The 21,952-nt window shown below is 35.7% G+C and overlaps 1 protein-coding gene across 1 annotated transcript in view; it reads right to left on the bottom strand.

Annotated features, from left to right (window-relative positions):
• Positions 1-1,682: 1,682 nt before the first annotated feature.
• The window catches only part of LOC123657754 (synaptic vesicle glycoprotein 2A-like), a 35,675-nt gene continuing 15,405 nt past the window's right edge, over positions 1,683-21,952 (bottom strand). Inside the window, exons 2-11 of the mRNA XM_045593266.1 lie at positions 19,445-19,606; positions 17,153-17,315; positions 16,337-16,458; positions 7,578-7,816; positions 7,101-7,246; positions 5,778-5,901; positions 5,235-5,376; positions 3,454-3,610; positions 2,513-2,640; positions 1,683-1,906 (exon numbers count right to left, since the gene is read on the bottom strand). Coding sequence (XP_045449222.1) covers positions 1,827-1,906; positions 2,513-2,640; positions 3,454-3,610; positions 5,235-5,376; positions 5,778-5,901; positions 7,101-7,246; positions 7,578-7,816; positions 16,337-16,458; positions 17,153-17,315; positions 19,445-19,606 — 1,463 coding nt within the window. The 3' untranslated portion in view covers positions 1,683-1,826. The remainder of the gene's footprint in view (positions 1,907-2,512; positions 2,641-3,453; positions 3,611-5,234; positions 5,377-5,777; positions 5,902-7,100; positions 7,247-7,577; positions 7,817-16,336; positions 16,459-17,152; positions 17,316-19,444; positions 19,607-21,952) is intronic.

Genomic DNA, 21,952 nt, shown 5'->3' with positions numbered 1-21,952 from the left:
AGGCGAATGGAGCAAGAGAGATAGGTGCGAGCACATATTTTCTTTCTCTCATAGCCAGTTACGTTTCGTATATCTAAGACAGTGCAGGTCTACTGAGCAAAAGTTTTAATTCATTCGTGTGGTCTAAAGCACACACGTTTTTTTCAACTTGCCATAATTGTAAAAAAAAGCTAACGAGGCGACAAAGGCTTAAAGGGTTAATCCACTGTAATCGCAGCCACATTAACTATAATCGCGAAATAATGAAGGCTTATTTGTCACCCCTAACCCTTTCACACCTAAGGGTAACATATTTCAACGACATCTTGTTATTTATAAAATAATCAGGTTAATATTGGGTTACGCATTATGGATGATGATTCGCCGCCATTTTTAAATTTGACAATGATGTAACGAGTGCTTTCTGTATTTTTTTTTTCAAACTCTTATACTTAGTAGGAGAACCGAACCAGAGATGATCTTCAAGCATCTACTTAATGAATGAAAATTATTATATATTTTTTTTAGTAAAACATTAAAAAATAATTCGCAAAAGGGTATCCTAAAAATCCTGGTCAAGCTATATTTAATTTAACATGGAAAATTTTATTTTTATTTAAAAATGTATCTACGACCCTAAAGAATAAGTTTAATATCTACCGAGTACCGACAGTATAAAGCCTGTATAAAATGCAAATGTTGGGCTGTCTGTTATTTTCCTGGCATAACTACAGTTCTAGTTATTTTCACCTACCTGTTCAATAAATATAGCGATATTTTATTTCTGTCCTTAGTTCGTATATTGCGCGATAGATGTCGCTACATATTAAAGATGATAATTATTTAATAAATTGTTATCCATTAAACAGATCGGTGAAAATCACGATTAGTTTGTATCTTAGACTATTAAGTTCATACTCAAAACAGAGCATCTAATAATACTTAACAAAAAATAAAATAAAAATAAATAGGTATGTTTTTGATAAAAATGTACATAAGTGTAAAATGAGTAATATGAACGAAGTATTAATATATACCTAATGAAGAATTAATTTTTATAGAAATTCTGCCGAAAAGAAACACAAGATATATATTTTTTTAAATTAAATTGATCGTCTTCGATAATTTTAACCTGAGTCCTGGATCAATAACATAAAAATAAAGAGGAATTTTCTATGAAAAATACCCTTTTGACAGTAATTTAAATTTTTTTCATTCGTACAAAAAAAGGTGACAAATAGTGCTGTTATTAATTTTCAACATGAAATTAAATACAAAACCGACTTTAATATTAATATACGTAACGTAAAATTAAATAAATACCTATAGCTTCTTAGTTAGGAATCATCTTTAATACGATGTCCAAACAAACAAAACTTTATCCGTAAATGAATTATGAATTTGAAGGATACGACATCTATATTTCACTTTTGGTATTAGTGTATTTTCTCTCTCTAAAAGTATACAACTCGTAACAGAGATGGCGCTAGTAATACTTTTTTACCAGAGTCGTTATTTCATTGTAACTTATAAACTGTGATACTTATAGGACTAGCTCTATTAGTACAGAAAAAATTAAATCACTATAGTTTTTGTTCTTACTTACCAGTTAGGACAAAACCGAACGAGGCTACACACCTAACACATTAGATAATATTTAGTAGCGCCATCTATGTTTGTTAAAATAAAACAGTCGACACAAATAATCATTATTTTTTATTTCACTAGGATTTAACAAAATATAAATTCACAATTACTTTTATGTAATATTAATCAGTCTCATTAGAGATAAGTTTTAGGAATCTAACGTGTATAGGTAGTTCTGAGATACTATTAGTTAATTTTGATCAGTACGACAAGCCTCTTTCTTCCATTTCTTCTCTTATTTTTTCCGGTTTCGGCCAAAAAACTATTAGAAGTGTAGAACCTGCAAAAAACATAAATATAATCATCTGACATGCTCGATCCTATGATGGTTATTTTATTTGAAACTTTTATTTTATCCTCTAGATCTTTATGAGAAGAAAACTGTAAATTTTGCATGCAGTAACTACATATTCTTAATGTCACTCCCACACAGATAATGCTTATTTATTAGTATTTTAATTTTACAATATTATGTCAAAAATCAAATATATCTATATATAATATATATATTATTATTATTATTAGCTGTGTCCGTGACTTCGTCCGCGTGGAATTTAGTTATAAAATAAATAAATTTCTAAAATAAAAGTAGCCGAAGTTACCTAGCTAGGTACCTCAGCTATCTGCGAGTGAAAGTCCCGTGAAAATCGGTCTAGCATTTTAGCCGTTTCAGAGATTAGCCGGAACAAACAGACAGACAGACAGACAAAAATTGTAAAAAATGTTATTTGGTATATCTACCGTGTATATATCTATATGCATTTAGTAAAAAGCGGTTATTTTAATATTACAAACATATACTTCAATTTTATATATTCGTATAGATATATAGTACTATACTTCATAATAAATATTTACCACAAAACAACACAAGATATACACTTACCGGCCGAAAAAATTCCGAAAACTGAAAAGGCGAGTTGGCAATGCATGTCCAATGTTGCGCCCAACAAGTTGGAACCAACTGCGGCTCCCGTTCGGCCAACCATGTACATAACGCACATGGCCATTGCTCTGAAAATTAAAACAATAAAATCTAAGAGAGCCTGTAAATGTGCTCAATTTAAAATCTGACTGCATTAAAAATCATTTACGACATAGATGAACCCATGCTTAAACATTAGTTAAAATAATTTTATTTTTCGTAGGCTTTTGAAACACATTTTAGAAATTATAAACGCTATCAAAGTTAATGCCAAACTACCATTGATTTGAAATGTAGATCTCGTTGAGAAGAATTGGAAATAAATTCCTTTAAAAACTTTTTTTATCTTACATGAAATGCATGGCAACTGAAGATACATATATTTATGCTTTATCTACTCCTACGCTTTAAATCATCTATAAAAGATCCTGAAGTAGTTAGTTTATTGCCAACATTAAGACACTCATGTCCTAATAACCATAATATTATCCATTATAATGTACTGAATGTCATAATAACACTCCTTTGATTTTTTTTTCGATCCCTTCTGCGCAAAGTTTACTCAACATACAGCCACATTCTTAATGCTCGACGCGTGGTATCTGTATGAATTTCAAAAAAAGAACGTTGTCATTCATGCGCGTTGCACTACTAGAACGCAGCGCCCAATTCCCGCCATTTTTCTTCTATATTTTTAATCTTTTATAGAGGATTAATATTATGGGTGTCGATGAAGTCTGTATGCAACTGTTGATAATTAGGTATTAAAAGACTCGTGTGCTATTATTATACAACAGTTGCATAAATAACTATTACCTACTAAATACTTTATAATATAAATATTAAGTGTGTATTCTGGCAATTTTAAAATAGAAACATTAAGTATTTTAAAAAAATCAAACCTCAAACAAGTAGGGAAGACATCAACGGCAATCGCAGGCAGTATGGAGGCAGCGCACCCGGAGCACAGAGAAATGATGAGCAGAGCAGTAGCTGCCCCCCCTTGAGGGACAAATGCTGCTCCCACCGTTGCGAGACCGCAAACCACCATTATAGTAGCTGAGAAAATATCTCCTTATAATTTTGTTACAAGTTTCATTGTAAAGTATCAAGCGGTCGAGTAGCAGTGAACGTCCCAAAGCTAGGCGCGGGTTTCTTTTTGAGAGTGTAGGGTTCAAACCATATCTAATCAAAATGGTGACCAGATCTCCTGGCGAAGTTCAGAGGTAGAGTGGACAATGCGTTTGCGATGCTGCAGGTGATGCAGGCGTCTATAAGGTATAGTAACTGCTTACGGAGGACCGTACGCTTATTTGCTAACCTAGTCGTGTAAATAAAATAATCCGTAAGTCCGCCATGCTGCTCGAAACACGTTTGAAGATAATTCTATAATTATAATGATATTGATAATTCATTGAAATGTTTCTACGTTAAGATCATTGTTTTCACGCACTGAACTGTAATGACAGTTTTTTTTTTTTTTTTTTTTTTTTTTATTTATAAATTTTGATCCACGGGCTCAAAATGCCCGTGCCTTTGTTTATCATGCATGCATTATAATACTACAGGCGATTTTTCTACTTCCTAGTCTGTGTGTGCTAGTGTGTCTCTTTGTCTAAGTCCTGTGACTGCCTAGTAAAACTAGGACGTGGTCTGACGCCGACGGTTTTTTTTTTTTTTTTAACCGACTTCCAAAAAAGGAGGAGGTTCTCAATTCGACTGTATTTTTTTTTTTTTTTTTTTTTTATGTATGTTACTTCAGAACTTTTGACCGGGTAGACCGATTTCGACAAATTTTGATTTAATCGAAAGGTGGTGTGTGCCAATTGGTCCCATTTAAATTTATTTGAGATCTAACAACTACTTTTCGAGTTATATCCAATAATGCGTTTTTACATGACGCTTTTTTCGTCGACCTACGTTGTATTATACCGCATAACTTTCTACTGGATATACCGATTTTGATATTTCTTTTTTTGTTGGAAAGGGGATATCCCTAGTTTTGTACCGTGATAAGGAAACCAGGATCTGATGATAGGATCCGTGAGAAATCGAGGGAAACTCTCGAAAACCCGTAATAACTTTTTACTGGGTGTACCGATTTTGATAATTTTTAATTTAATCGAAAGCTGATGTTTATCATGTGGTCACATATAAATTTTATCGAGATCTGATAACTACTTTTTGAGTAATCTTTGATAACGCGTAGTTGCTTGACTACTTTTTCGTCGATCTACGTTGTATTACTTGTCGATGTAATTGAAGTCGGTTTTTTTTTCGTTTGCGAGCAAACACAATTATTTTTTTTTTTTTTTTTTTTTTTTTTTTTTCCTTACTAAATACTGTTTATGCAGAAGTATACACATAATTGCTTTCTAATTTCTAACATTATTATTTTTCTTATCTCTTATCTCTGTAATGACAGTTAACGTAGGCAACTTTGTGAGGTAGGACAAAACAAGAAACGTCTTACTCAAAGTCTAGAGCAGCCAGACTGGAGAAGTGCCTCAACTTTACAGGAAATCACAGCTGAATAATATAACTTCCAAGTAATATCGTAATACTGTGGTGAGAAATGTAACCAAAGTATTTAGGAAAGGTCAGAGGTCGTCTATGATCTATGGTAACCGCTTCCAACAAGCAGACTATACGCTAGTTTAATAAATAATGAATCCAAACTCACAGTAGAGAGTTTTTCTGCCAACCCTGCCAATGAAAACGCCAATCGCCAAGTAAGTGACCGCGAATACTGCGCCCATGCCCATCGATATCGGAAACACTTGTACTGCCACCTCCGATTGGCATGTTTGTTTGGATGCATTTAACTGGAACACAAATTAATTATTTTCATTAATAATTTATTTACGCTTCTGCCTCGAACATTCCACTGCTGGGCTTAGCCCTCTTTCCCTATGTGGAAAAAGGATCAGAGCTTAATTAATTCAGTCAATAACACAGGCATAACGATCCTTATCATAGGAACTGACGACCGTGTGTGTATTTTAAAGATATTTATTTATTTCTCTATTCATAATCAGCCTTTTACATTCCACTCCTGGACGTAAGCCTTCCCCATGGTACGCCACAAGACCCGATCACAAGCTACCCTAATCAAGTCGTCGGTCCACCTGGCTGAAAGGCGTCCGACTCTACGCTTGCCGATCCATGTCCTTATTTATTATTTCATTCAAAAGATTAAATTAAAATTCTTATAATTAATTCTTACAGTTGAATTCTTAGCGGCCTGGAACTTCTCGTGTATAATTTGACAGATGGTGATGCTCTCTTCACTTGTGCTGCGGAGCATACTGTTCAGGATGTCCGGTACCCACACATACAGTCCGCTCGATCTAGAGAAACAGAATTATATAAAAATTATACATGTAAACCGCAAAAACAAATGTTTGAATGAATCATGCAGATTTTGGTCGTGGTCTGGGTGCTTGTGTTTGTATGATGTGAATGTCTTTGACTAGCCCGGTGGCGCAGTTGGTGCTTTCTGTTCCGCGGGTTACGGGTTTGATTCCCGCCTGAGTCTGAGTGTAATATGTGTATTTATAAATTTATATATGTATTATTTTTATGTATATTTTTCAATTTTTTTTTAACTATAACAGTTGGCTGTTACCTGTAACACAAGTATTAAGTTGCTTAACATAGGAACAGACGACCGTGTGTGTATGTTATAAAATATTTATTATTTATAAAAAAAATGTTTTGACTTGATACAGGATATATATGTACGCATGTGAACTTCAGCAGGATAGCTGAGGCTCGTTGTATGTGAGTTTGAGGGAACATTAAACAAGGGCGGTTGTGTTTTGTAATGATTATGTTTGTTATAACTAATCGAATAAAATATCTTCAGAGAAATATAAATATGTCAAATTGTAAAATAAAATTAAATACCTACCCACTGTAATTATTTTAAGTAAATGACAATATTCAACTAATTTTACTAGGTTTAACTTCCTATTGACCCTTTACTTATTAAACAATATCTATATAAATAAATATAATTGTTGCTAAGCACATAACTCGAGAATGACTCGACCAATTCGGTTAATTTATTTTTCGTATGTTCGGTCACAGTACTGTGGTCACCAACCCGCCTGCCCAGCGTGGTGACTATGGGCAAAACACATGAGTTCACGTTATTTTTGGCGTAAACTTGTGGAGGCCTATGTCCAGCAGTGGACTGTATAGGCTGTAATGATGATGATGATGTTCGGTCACGGGAAGATTTTGATACAAAAAAAAAAAAATCAAAAACAGAAATTGTTATTTAATTTTTACTATCAAATTTCGACAGTAAGAAGAAGTCTGTCCGGGTAGCGTGTAAATAATAAATAACCACTTTGTTTCGTTTGTTTTACTTGTGTCAGTTCTGTTGGCTTTCTTCATAAAAGCAGAAATGGTAAAGACACCTTTTTTTTAAACTGTATTCTAAGTAAATGGACGTATTAACACAGGAAATAAGATTTTTTGAGCATGTCCGTACTTGAATGTCATTTGTATATTACCAAATGAAGTAGGTTATACGACTTACAGCATAAACACAGCGAACATTAATGTGTGTGAGATGAACACACATCGCAGGAGGGGAGGCCGGAAGAGGAGAGAGAAGTTCTTGATGGCGCCCACGAACCCACCAGACTTCGTCGTATCTAACGTGCCTGTTACTATCTTCTCGACCTGCAAATACATGTCACAATGACGTATACAGAGTGTTATAACTTATCATCATTGTACCAGAGCAATTTTAATATGTCAAACATTACATGACTGAAATAGGCAATGGCATATAATATCTTGGACAAAATCTTAAGCAGCCTGATTGGAAAGTATGTTGACTCTTTTATAATTATTGCTGTCAAGTGGTGTTGTATTCCAGTGGTGAGTACGGTAACCAACTCCTGGGGAGAGTAGGCTCGGCATCGTCCTTGTGAAGCACCTTATGTTGCAGGCTTATCTGCCACCCTAATATATATGTATATACTATACTTATATATACAGATAAACTTACCGGAAAATTTGATTCTCTGCTATTCTTATTACACGCGTACATTCTTGCCAGAACTGGTAAGGCTTTGTCTGGTCCGGACGTGGCTAGGATGAACCTAGGACTCTCAGGTAGCCACAATAATGCCAGTGCCGCCACCAGCCCTGGCGCACACCACGACCAGATAAAAATTCGCCAGGGCACCATCTTGAACCCACCCATCAGGAACGACCACTTCCCCGGTATTATCAGCCAGGCCAAACCTGAGAAATAAGTTTTGTATTCGTTTACTGTGATTAGTTCTTCTATGATTAATGATTGGTTTTCCTACTAATTTTAATACAGTTTTTTTTAACTTATTCTTTTAAACCTAATATATTCTTTTACTCAAAAGTTAACTGAGATAGGGCACAGCAGGAATTTCCTGCTCAAAATATGGAGCAGCCCGACTGGGGTAGTACCTCGACCTTACAGAAGATCACAGCAAAATAATACTGTTTTCAAGCAGTATTTTGTTCCTATTGGTGAGTAAGGTGACCAGAGCTCCTGGGGGGATTGGGGATTGGGTCGGCAACGCGCTTGTGATGCTTCTGGTATTTTAGGCATCTATAAGCTACGGTAATCGCTTACCATCGGGTGAGCCGTACGCTTGTTAGCCGACCTAGTGGCATAAAAAAAAAACAGCTGATACCCGTTATTACGTTTACGATTAAGTATTTTGAACTTCATCCCCTCTATTAAAGGAAATTACATTTTTTTTCAGTAAAAAGTATCCACTATTCTAGCGCTCTAGATCCTAATGCGAGGCAAAGAACTTTCCACCAAAGAAACCGTTGGAACTAAAATCACAATGCTGTCTCCGTCACCACTCACTATATAATGATTGAAATTGCTGGGTCTTATTAGATTTATATACCGAATTAGTGATAGTTTTTCTTTTTTCATTAAATAATAAATACTTAACCTTTAAATAGTGACTTGAGAATGCATTTTGATTTGAAAATTATTTAGAGCGTAGCTTAGTCATTGGTAGTTACTGAAAGTTACTCCTGTTTAATTAAAATATCATACAATGATGTATGATGTATGAGTGTGGATTAAAATTAATAACTTTTTCAAACTCGTGTAAGATTTATCGCGATGATAATAAATCCTAATTACATTTGTTAGATATATACTACGGTAATTGGACGACGTTAATGCAATAGTCACTGCAATTGATTATTGCTTTACCAGTCGTGGGTTCAATGCTCGTATTCTAGTCTTTAGATCGATGTCTGTAATCGCCGATCTTACGACGGTGTGGGCTGGACGAGGACCACGGGGAACTGGGAGGTTAGGCGCGAACTTACGGGGACGCCTACATCCAGCAGTAGACTGCGATAGGTTGAAGCGATATTAAGCCTATAAGTGCTGCTAGGTAACCTCTTTCCCATTTAGGAGAAGTGTCAGAGCAGATATCAGATATCTACGATAACACACCGGAACCGACTACTTAGCGTACTCTCCGAGGCACCATGGGAAAACTGACAAGGACAGACTTCCAAGCCGGAACTTTATATTTGTTTAAATACAAAAGTCCTTGAAGTTATATACTAAAACTTATATATTAAGTCTTTATTACTACAAGGTGGGAAATAATTTTACGGTTCACGTGATGGTAAGCGGATATTGTATCTTATGGTCAGCTGTAACACCAGAAGCATCCCTCAACAGGAGTTCTAGCTACCTTACCAGAGAAATACAATATTGCTTGAGAGCAGGTTGTAATTTGTACAAATATTAAATTCAATTGTATATATAGGATTTAAAGAAAAACAATGAAACGTATAATTTTGTTTGCTCTATACATAATTATCTAATTATATAATTATCGCTAACATTATTTAAACGTTGTTCACTATCTACCAATTCACAGTGTCAACATTTTATTCATACTACTAATATTATTATAGTTTATACTGTGTCACCGGTTGTAGATAACGCTATCTGACAGATAACGGTATTTACCAGATAGAACTTTAGGACACTTTTACTTCTTTACAATCGAATCCCACTGTATTTATGAGATATTTCTATGTAATTATTTTTATACATATATAATTCATGCTGTGTGGCTACGGCATCAAAGAATATAGTCACCCCCTTTCTTTCCGTGGGTGTCGTAAGAGGCGATTAAGGGATAGCATAGTTCCACTACCACCTTGGAACTTATAAAGCCAACCGATGGTGGGATAACCATCCAACTCCTGGCTTTAAAATATAGCAGCGTCTTCGGTGCGACAAAGCCAGCCCTGCGGTCACCAACCCGCCTGTCCAGCGTGGTGACTATGGACAAAACACATGAGTACGCGCCATATTTGGTGCGAACTTGTGGAGGCCTATGTCCAGCAGTGGACTGCAATAGGCTGAAATGATATATAATTCATCTTAAAAGCAGTTCTAGCAGACGCTTTAGACAAGCGAGTCATTTAATTATTCTTTAACGTTAAGGGTATTTATGTAATGAATACGAAACAAAAGTAAGGGACGGATGGATAATCAAATGGGCATCTAAAAGTTAATTGAGGAGAACAGGTCCCAATGCCTTATTCATTATTATTTATTTTAACTCAGTTAGGGCACAGAAGGACATATCCTGCTCAAAATAAGGAGCAGCCCGACTGGGGTAGTACCTCGACCTTACAGAAGATCACAGCTAAATAACACTGTTTTCAAGCAGTGTTATGTTCCTGTCGGTGAGTAAGGTATATATATATAATTGGGGATAGGGTCGGCAGCGCGCTTGCGATGCTTCTGGTGTTGCAGGCGTCTATAAGCTACGGTAATCGCTTACTATCAGACGAGCCGTACGCTTGTTTGCCGACCTAGTTATATAAAAAAAAATCTACCTTCTTCTTTTAAAGCCTATTCGTAACTTATGTGCAGGATAAACTTTGTCCACAAATGGTTAAACCAGCTCTTAACTGTGTAACTATTGTTTTATACTAAGTACAAGATATTACGTAACATCTTATTATTATATAAATTATGGTTTACATAATTAATGCTGTGATACTGTGAAGATATCTCGTGAATGCCCTAAATAGATAGCGTTGAATGACACGAGCTTTGTTTGATAAGTTTTGTATAAAATTATTGTAATGATAACATGAACGTTTTCAAATTATTTGCCCCGATTTAATCTTTGTTTATTTCGTCAATATTAACTTCTATTGACACTGATTATTATAATAATTGTGTTTGCTAGCAAACGAAAAAAACCGACGTCAATTACATCGACAAGTACAACAACGTAGGTAGACGAAAAAAATTAACAAACTCACTAGTCGTCACTACGATTTTGGAGGGTACCTCTCGATTTCTCTGGTATTCCATCACCGGATCCTGGTTTTCTTATCATGGTAGCACCCTTAGGATATCTCCTTTCCAACAAAAAAGAATTATCAAAATCGGTTCATAAACGACGAAGTAATCCCTGAACATAAATATATATATACATATATACACGGTCGAATTGATTACATAACCTCCTCCTTTTTTGAAGTCGGTTAAAAAGGAACGATTTGAATTTTAGTTCGTTTGTTGGATAAATTCAAAACACTGGATTGTTTTTAAAAAAATATTTCACAAATAGAACGCTGCGCTGCGTTACGATTGTATTTTTATGTAATTACTTGCTGATTCCGCAAAGGTTCCCCCTTCATCCCCCCACCCCTTATAAAATAGGGATATGAAAACTAGATGTCGGCTGAGTCTCAGACCTACCAGATATGCACAAAAAATTTCATAAAAATCGGTCCATCCGTTTCTGAGGAGTATTGTAACTAACACTGTGGTGCGAGAATTTTATATAAAAGATATTTTTATGTACACAGCTGGTTTGTATACCTATCAGTTGGCTTTAACTTAAAACGTAGGCATTTTGTTGAAGTGGAACTTCTTTACGCACACTTGACTTGGGGATTAAGCTGGTGAATATGTGTCGAGGGCGTTACGAAAAGCGTGATTGGGTGAGGCGAATAAATAAATAAATATCTACAACACACGGTTGTCTATTCTTACGGTAAGCAACTTAATGCTTTCGTTGTAGGTAATAGTTGACTGGTATAGCTACACATTTTTTTTTTCGATAAACATACATACATATAAATATATATATTACACCCCATTTAGACATCCTTGCCAACCCCTCACTACCCACTGTGTGTGAGTTGGTTACGATGTTGTTGTATTTTAGTTATGTGCGTGACAAGTAACAAGATTAATGTTAGCAGGAGTATGACATTGTACTAGTGACTCGAAACGACGAGTTCAGTCGGTCAAACCGCTTAAAGAGACATTGATCCTTTGTTTGCTTTATTGTAATGATAACAGGGCCTAAGTTTGATAACTATATAAGCGCGTTTGCAACACCCAATCTCCAGGAGCTCTGGTCACCTTAATATATAGTAGTAGTTGGCAAGGGCGAACTTATCTCTAAAACAGATCTCTACCAGTTTACCCATGGGAGTGAATGGTGATATTATCGCGGGGTAGAGCAGTGCGAGAAACCCTGATCACTATAGAAACACAACACTGCTTGAAAGAAGTATTATTTAGCAGTAAGCTTCTGTAAGGTCGAGGAACTACCGTCGGGTCGCTCCAGATTTTGAGCAGGATATTTTACTTCAGTTAAAAATTTGCATTAGATGCATGCAAAAAAGGCTATTGCAGGAATATAGGTACCGATTATATAATATAAATATTGGACAGATAAAGTGCAGTTCGATGGTAAAAAGGAAAAATATATGGTAAACTTTTATCTGTTGGATACCGTTATTCGCCAGATAGTTTTATCAGTAACTGGTGACAGGCTTTAGTTGTTTTTCACGTAGCTACTTTTTAAGTTAATCTGTTATCTATTAATTTAATTGTCTTCCACATTTTCCTCAAACGCTAACTTCTAAGAACGTCAAGTAAATTGATATTTTTTATGGAAATTTTTATAATAATATAATTAGATGATAATAGTAACAAAAAATATAACTTTCATTTCTGAATTGATTAAACAAACTAGATTATTAAATTGCCTCATTAATCACAAATTGAAACATTTCAAATTGATTAGCATTTATTTTGTTTTATTTATTTTTAGGGTCCGTACTTCAAAAGGAAAAAAGGAAAAAACCTTTATCTCCTTTCCTCTTTATTTAGTATCATTTTGTTGTCCGTCTGTCTGTCTCTAAGACACTTTTTCTCAAGAACGCATTGAGTTATCAAGCTGAAATTCATATCAAATACTCAGGTCTGCTGTCTCCTGAAGCTGTGAAAAAATCAAACTTCTCAACCAACGCAATCAAAAGATACAGCCGCTTATGCTACAAATTTTCGATACTCGCAAGGGAATCAAAGCCTACAGGGTACCACTCCCGTGAACTCAGAATCTCGAAATTTGATACGAAGCAACGGATTATAACACAGATATAGGAAAAACTGCGAAAACCATAAATTTTAACTTACATCATAATATAGTAAAAATATTTTTAATAATTTTGTTTGTACGGAAACCTCAGTGTGCGAGTCCGACTCGTAGTTGGCCGGTATTTTAAATGGATAGATTAATAGTTCTATCATAGATTTCTTTTTTAAGATAGTGAATGCATTATTTGTTGGATATAAATGCATTTCCTATAGTAAATGTATAGTAGTAGAGTTTTGAAATTTTTCGATATCGACTAAAAGGCAAGATCAAAGTAGAATAATGAAATTTTAATTTTTGTATATTAATTCACCCAACGACGCGTTGGCGCAACGGTCACAGCACTGGTTTGTGACTGTTGTGCTGGCGGTTGTGGGTTCGATCCTCTCACATAACAAACACTTGTATTGGCCATGCAGATGTTTTCCGTGATCTGGGTATTTGTGCAGTCCTTGTGTGTCTAACCACCGTGCCTCGGAGGTTGTTATCGTGTAAAGCCGATAGCGATCGTTACTCATAGTAGGGAATATATCCGCCAACCCGCATTGGAGCAGCGTGGTGGATTAAGCTCTGATCCTTCTCCTACATGGGGAAAGAGGCCTATGCCCAGCAGTGCGATATTAAAGGCTGAAGCGTTACATCGTGGAAAAAAATTAATTATTCTATCTAAAAAATACTAAATTTTCTACTATTCAGTGATAATTTAAACAAGTTAAATATCGGTATTGCTCGTTGGCGCAGTTTGTAGTGAACCAGATTTCAGTTCTATGATTTGTCGTTTCAATTCGCACTCCGAGTCTTGGAGTAACATATTATATGGAAGTATTTTTTGTATGAATTTATAAATATGTTTAAAAAAATGAATCTCTGCTGTTGCTGGCACAACCAAGTTTCCTCTCTTAGGAACAGACGACCGAGTATATGTTAATGATATTATTTGCTTATTACTTTTTATTTGTTATTATTTATTTATCTTAGGTCGTTGATCTAAAAGTGTATGAGAAATAACGTTAGCTTCAACGCGGGGCGAACAAGGAACGAACATTGTAAAATTGTTTGTGGGATTTTATCATACATGCATAATGCATATACCTTGACCCATAAAGGAGACGTTCACTTTTCGATGAGGGAAACTTGAAGTTACAATTTTATCATTCCTTCTAGTATTCATGTTATTTTTTTAACTATTTATGTCAAAATTATCGATATTTATTTGAATATAGATAGTATTGTTATACATAACTTAAAAATAAGTAGGTATATATTACATTTGGCGACAATGCATTGCATTTGTGCGATAAAACCAGCCCTGCGGTCACCAACCCGCCTGCACAGCGTGGTGACTATGGGCAACACACATGAGTTTACGACATTTTTGGCGCGAACTTGTGGAGGCCTATGCCCAGCAGTGGACTGCAACAGGCTGAAGTGACGTTTAATTTTGATATATCATTGAAATGAGGGATTGTTACTAATCTGTAAACTATTTTGAAAAAATGTCGTTAAGAGATTAAATTCTACGCCTACAAATTTATGGTCAAAAGTTAGTAGATGATAAAATCCTTTACAAGAAACATACTACACTAATAACGGGGCAAAACTATGAGTTTTAAAACTCAACCATTAAAGAAAAAGCTCTTTGATGATAGGATCGTTTATCTAAAACCAAGGGTATTATTATTATTTAGCTATGACATAGTTAATAACTGAGGTTAAGGCACACCAGGAAATATCCTGCTCAAAATCTGGAGCAGCCCGACTGGGGTAGTTCCTCGACCTTACAGAAGATCACAGCTAAATAATACTGCTTTCAAGCAGTGTTGTGTTTCTGTTGTGAGCATGATGACCAGAGCTCCTGAAGGCTTAGGAGTAGGAAATACAACGTCCTTGCGAATCTTTTGGTGTTGCTGGCATCTATAAGCTATGGTAATCGCTTACGATCAGGTAAGGCGTACGGTTGTTTGCAGCCTTTGTTGTATAATTATTATCACGTTTGAAATTAGCCTCAATCTAGTACAAACGTAATTAACTAAATTAAGGACTAACTACAAAACTTTATGGTGAAAAATTATTTAAAGCATCATTGCAATAATAAAAGTGATCTAAATAATCAAATTCAATTAATTCGAAATGCATGTTTCCTTGAATAACAATGAAGTTGCATGTCATAAACTACAAATTAATATACTTACAACAAATTAAAAGTTTTAAGTAAAAATCAGTACAATTTTTGATGATTCTTTATTGATGTATGTGTACTTCTTAACCGACTTCCAAAAAAGGAGGAGGTTCTCAATTCGACTGTATTTTTTTTATGTATGTTACATCAGAACTTTTAACTGGGTGGACCGATTTCGACAATTTTTTTTTAATCGAAAGGTGGTGTGTGCCAATTGGTCCCGTTTAAATTTATTTCAGATATAACAACTAGTTTTCGAGTTATATAATAATGCGTTTTTACTTGACGGTTTTTTCGTCGACCTACGTTGTATTATACCGCATAACTTTCTACTGGATGTACCGATTTTGATATTTCTTTTTTTGTTAGAAAGGAGATATCTCTATTTTGGTACCATGATAGGGAAACCAGGATCTGATGATGGGATCCCAGAGAAATCGAGGGAAACTCTTAAAAATCCGCAATAACTTTTTACTGGGTGTACCGATTTTGATAATTTTTAATTTTATCGAAAGCGGATGTTTATCATGTGGTCACATTTAAATTTTATCGAGATCTGATAACTACTTTTTGAGTAATCTTTGATAAGGCGTAGTTACTTGACTATTTTTTCGTCGATCTACGTTGTATTACTCGTCGATGTAATTGAAGTCGGTTTTTTTTTGTTTGCGAGCAAACACAATTATAAATGAGAAATTACTAGAAACATTTTTTTTTTTTGATAAAAAACATAAAATGTAAAACAATTGATAATTCGTTATTGAATTTCAATTTTGATTTTGTTAAATATGTGGCACTTCCTATTTTATTTATTTATTATATTTAGATTTTTAACGTGAAGGTCATTTCGAATAATTATTGTTTTTTTTTTTGGAATTTATTTTCGAATTTATTGTTTTTATTAAAATTAGTGGCATTGTATTTCTATTTGTACAAATTTTTCTTTGCGGTCTGGTTGTCTAGGAGAGCACGCTAAGCAGTCGGTCCCGGTTGTTATCATAGATACTTGATAGCAATCGTTACTCATAGTTGGGAATATTTCCGCCAACCCGCAGTGGAGCAACGTGGATCCCCGATCGGTCTCCTACATGAAGATGAGGCCCATGCCTAGCAGTGGATGTGTATGTGTGAAAAAAAACAAACCTGGTAAGATCATGAAGGAGAAGGAGATGAACGCAGATGACCACGCGATGGCGGCTGCTCGGCGGGAACTCGTGTGCATCTCACCGAGATACGCGTACACTGTAGCACTTGACGCTGATACTCTGAAACAAAAAATATGGATCAGGTCTTGCTCTGAAATATGACACAAATATTCCGATTAAGCATTCCTTAAGATGTTTCACTTATGATTAAGTATTTGATAGTTTTTGCTAGTTCGAATTATTATCTGTATTGTTTAAGTTTCACCTGTTTTATTAAGTGAATATTCCCTAGGAAAAGTTTGTATATTTTTAAAAATAATACCAACCGCTACAAACTCAATTGTAAGTAGGTTATAAATCACACGTTGATTTTATTATGTATCAAAATATACACAGTAACGCCCATATATTGTATGAACAAATATATTTAAAAAGTCTGCGGTTCATTCGCACACTCTCACTGAAAGCGTTGTTAGGCCACAGAAACACATGCAAAACTCAAGCTTTGTGCTCGAGTTGGGACAAATATCTGTATGACCTATTTTAGTTGGTTTTTATTGCAAATTGTACTCTATCTAGACTACTTTTAGCTTTTTCTCTACTACATTATAAGACATCCCTGCCATATTTGATCGTAAATATCCACTAATTTTGTCATAATTTTTGCATAACTTCCGGACGACTTTTACTGTTAAGACACGGTTTAATAAAACCAAAAGAATTAAATATATATAATATTATATACATATATTTTGAAAGAAAAGAAAAAGCGCCGGGTATTTTAATATATAAAAACCATGTAAGCGATACTCACAGACAGCCAGTGAAGAATCTCAATATCAAAAGCATCCATACATTAGTGGAGAAAGATGACGCGATGGAGAATACAGCCGACAACACCATAGCTGGCAACATCACCGCTCTGCGACCGTATCTGTCTCCGAGGTAACCCCATAGGAACGACGTACTAATTATACCTGTCCAAATGAAATGTAAGTACAATAACGGCTATACATAACCGGCTTAACCGATTTGCAAGGATTTATTTTGTATGCATTTGTAGGGGTTCTTAAATAATACATCAGACTTAATTACGAAGGCAACATTTCCAATTCATTAGAAATATTTTTTCGAGGAGTTTAGTTTGTCTGATCTGCAAGCTTATTATTAGCGCTATATACACTTAGTATATATATACTTAGCAAAATAATGCATGGAAATACGAGTATATATTAAACGCTTTACAGTCGGTAGGTGTTCGTCCGAAAAAACTATTGTATGTACACAAATAGTTGTTACAAATATTAAACATATCAAAATTTGGTCTTACACAATGAAATACATAAAAATAATATACAAACTTAAAATTCAAATAAAAAAACTGATTAACATAACAGAAAACGTCTTCTAAAGAGATACGATACGATTTTTAAACCATTGAGAACTCTTCATCATCATCATTACAGCCTATACAGTCCACTGCTGGACATAGGCCTCCACAAGTTCACGCCACAAATAACGTCAACTCATGTGTTTTGCCCATAGTCACCACGCTGGGCAGGCGGGTTGGTGACCGCAGTACTGGCTTTGTCGCACCGAAGACGCTGCTGCCCGTCTTCGGCCTGTGTATTTCAAAGCCAGCAGTTGGATTGAGAACTCTTGAGGTGATATAAACCTTTCTATTCAAAAATATTTAAATAGTTTCTGATTCGACACAGCCACTGGTAAAATAGTTGTCAAACCTACTTACCGAAGTCAAACAAAATCATACAAAGTTAGATCAATTTACGTTAAAATTATACTAATAAAAACCATAGGTGTGTTTGCCCTGGGGCCAAAAAGGCCGTGCTCCGGGACAGAAGACTGTGAGAGGCGGCGCAAGCCTAGCATATTTATCATAAATTAGGACAGTAGAAATTTATTGTTATCATCAACAGTGACGCCGCGTTGGCGCAACGGTTACAGCCATGGATTGTATCTGTTACGCTGGCGGGTTCGATCCCCGCACATGACTAACATTTGTATTGGCCATACAAGTGTTTGCCGTGGTCTGGGTGTTTGTGCAGTCTTTGTGGGTCTCCCTACCGTGTCTCGGAGAGCGCGTTAAGCCATCGGTCCCGGTTGTTATCATGTACACCTGATAGCGATCGTTACTCATAGTAGGGAATATATCCGCCAACCCGCATTGGAGCAGCGTGGTGGACTAAGCTCTGATCCTTCTCCTACATGGGGAAAGAGGCCTATGCCCAGTAGTGGGATATTACAGGCTGAAGCGTAACAGTGAAATATAGTAATATCGCGAAAATAGATTTCCCGTATTTAAGTCAAACTAATTCTCATAACTATGAGTTAGCGCGACAATATACATCATTCCTTTGTAACGTAAACCTAACATGTCATTTCGTAACATTCAACTTTATTTGACTAACAAAAAGGGCACAAAAGTTTGCACCGTTAAGGTCATTTACATTGTTCACGCATACTTTGAATATAAAAGGAGACGAAAGTCAAATGTAGGTATAACATTGACGGCTATAGCCAGTTTCAAGCTCTTACATACTTTGTGTATAAGCAGGAAATAAAATCAAAATACACACGTATTAAGTATAAGGAGTGACGTATTTCCAGATTCAGCGACCTGGACCATTTTAATTCTCCGCCCCATAAATTAAGAGAAAAAATTAAACACGTATGTATTAGGAGGTGTGTGCGTTTTGTTTACCTTGCGCCGCCCCTCGCTGAATGCCACCCAGGGCGTCACCAGGCACCTCGACCTTACAGAAGATCACAGCAAAATAATACTGTTTTCAAGCAGTATTGTGTTCCTGTTGGTGAGTAAGGTGACCCGAGTTCCTGGGGGAATTGGGGATTGGGTCGGCAACGCGCTTGCGATGCTTCTGGTGTTGCAGGTGTCTATAAGTTACGGTAATCGCTTACCATCAGGTGAGCCGTACGCTTGTTTGCCGACGTAGTTAGTGACATAAAAAAGGGCCTCGGCCCATTCGGCCCTAGGTAAATGCGCCAGTGAGTATAGGTAGCTTGCTTAAAAAATTGAACTCTCAGCTTAATAGCATATTACTTTTGAAGTTTGCTTACGAGACCGTACCTATAAAAGCAGCAGCATTTACGAGTCCTTTATGTTCGCTGGTCAGCCCCAGGTCACACTCCGCGGCGGTGATCACGTAGCTCATGCCCACGGACTCCATCGAGACGTTCAACATGATCAATCCACAAGTCAGGAGCACCAGATAATTAAACTTGCCGTGACCTGGTAACAAATATTAAAATCAAAATTTACTGTCTTCAAGCAGATTCAAAAGCACTTTTTATTATAATCTTATAAATAGAATTATACTCGTTTTTAATAAATTAATAATTAATTGTGACAAACATGAACCTTGAATGTAGATTCTGCAGATGGAATAGGCAATTGTTAATTGGTTTAAAATTGTATTACTTATAAGATAGAAAAAAAAAACTTCTTAAGATAAGTCGTAAAAGCGACAGCGATTTGCTATTACTATGGAGCAGAATAGGATGCTGCCCAGTACATATCATGTGCTAAAAGTATATACATTCAGTATGGGACGCAAGATCTCTTCTCGTCGTATCGATAAACTCCAAGAATTCGTCAAAACTTGGATAGGGAACGGATGATACATATCACCATTGTAATATGGTTCAGAGGTAAATGATGACTGGAATTACTTCGTCATTCTCTATACACTGGCGAGGAATGAAGGAACATCTACAAGATCTGTGTGATATTAATATCAGGTACATAAATTACAATTACATCAGGTACATTATGGAAGTTATTGAGGAGACAGCAGTAGACGCTAATTTAACAAGCGACTCAGCAGTTCCATCCAATATCTGTCAATGACAGTCATAGTTGAGGCTTAAGTAGCTAATAATTGTGTTTGCTCGCGAAAAAATAGCCGACTTCAATTACATGGATAAGTAATACAACGTAAGTAGACGAAAAAAACTAAATACGCGCCATCAAAGATAAGAAAAAGTATACCTACATCAGATCTCGATAAAACTACATGACAAGCATTAGCTTTTGATTAAAGTAAGAATCATCAAAATCGATAAACCCAGTGAAAAGTTATGCGGCTTAATACAACGTAGGGTGACGAAAAATCTGTCAAGTAAATACGCAGATATAAATATAATATATTAGATATAACTCTAAAAGTACTTGTCAGACCTCGATTGAATTTAAATGGGACCAGATGACACGCAACACCTTTCAATTAAAATAAAATTCATCAAAATCGGTGCACCCAGTCAAAAGTTCTGATGTAACATACATAAAAAAATACAATCGAATTGAGAACCTCCTCCTTTTTTTGGAAGTCGGTTAAAAATAACACATAATTAAGTTTTAAAGAGATTCTAAAGATCTTTTGAAGATTTCCTATACGTAAGAGTAAGAAACGTAAAACTGTTATCTATACTAACACAATTAAGATTGAGACGTCTGCGTAAATACGGTAATCTCAAATAAACAAGTGCTAATAATAATGGTAAGATTAGTGCAAACGACCTTTTGATAGTTGAACACATATATACTCAAACGTATTGTTATGTATTAAGATTTCGCTTATATAAATAAACGGTTAAATAATAATTAAAAAAGGATTTGAGACACGGTACCAAATATTTCGCAAATTAAAGATGTTGCGAAGGCCCCGCAAAACGCAAGAACGCAAGAACGGCGTATTAGGACGCGTTGGTGCTTATGAGACACGTAATGAAACCGAAACAATATTTTGTAGTCTAGAATTACTCATTCATTCTACACTCATAACGAAATTAATACAGGTACAATTCGGTAGGTACATTTAAAATATGAATAAACAAAATTTTTTGGAGGTACTTACTGCTATACCTACTTGATATTAATATCAAGTATGTCAATAATGTGCTGTGTGGCTACGGCACTAAAGAATTTAGCCACCCCCTCTCTTCCCGTGGGTGTCGTAAGAGGCGACTAAGGGATAACAAGGTTCCACAACCACCTTGGAACTTAAGAAACCGACCGATGGCGGGATAACCATCCAACTGCTGGCTTTGAAATACACAGGCCAAAGACGGGCAGCAGCGTCTTCGGTGCGACAAAGCCAGTACTGCGGTCACCAACCCGCCTGCCCAGCGTGGTGACTATGGGCAAAACACATGAGTTCACGTTATTTTTGGCGTAAACTTGTGGAGGCCTATGTCCAGCAGTGGACTGTATAGGCTGTAATGATGATGATGATGATTAATATCAAAATTACAATATACTCTCTTTTTGTCTATTTGTGTGTGTTGTTGATTCCTATATATTCTACGCAAAAATTACTGTTTTGGTTTGAACGAAATTTGGCATTGTTTGATGAGCTAAGATAGTCGTTATTTTCCACCCTGAAAACCTGATTAATTAATTCCCTGTGAAATTTCCCAAAAGGAACTAAAAACAGACTATGGGTCTGAGTGCGGATTCGCAGTTACTGCTAGTAAGGTATAGTTATTATTCATTTATACATTCATTGGGATTAATGGCTTGCAATGGCAGTATAAAAATATCACAGTCACACGTATATGTATAACTAGCCGACCCGTG

The sequence above is a fragment of the Melitaea cinxia genome, chromosome 11 (assembly GCF_905220565.1).
Source record: "Melitaea cinxia chromosome 11, ilMelCinx1.1, whole genome shotgun sequence".
Taxonomy (NCBI): Eukaryota; Metazoa; Arthropoda; class Insecta; order Lepidoptera; family Nymphalidae; genus Melitaea; species Melitaea cinxia.
Note: the sequence above shows the minus strand (reverse complement) of the source record. Positions and strands in the feature narration are given on the sequence as shown.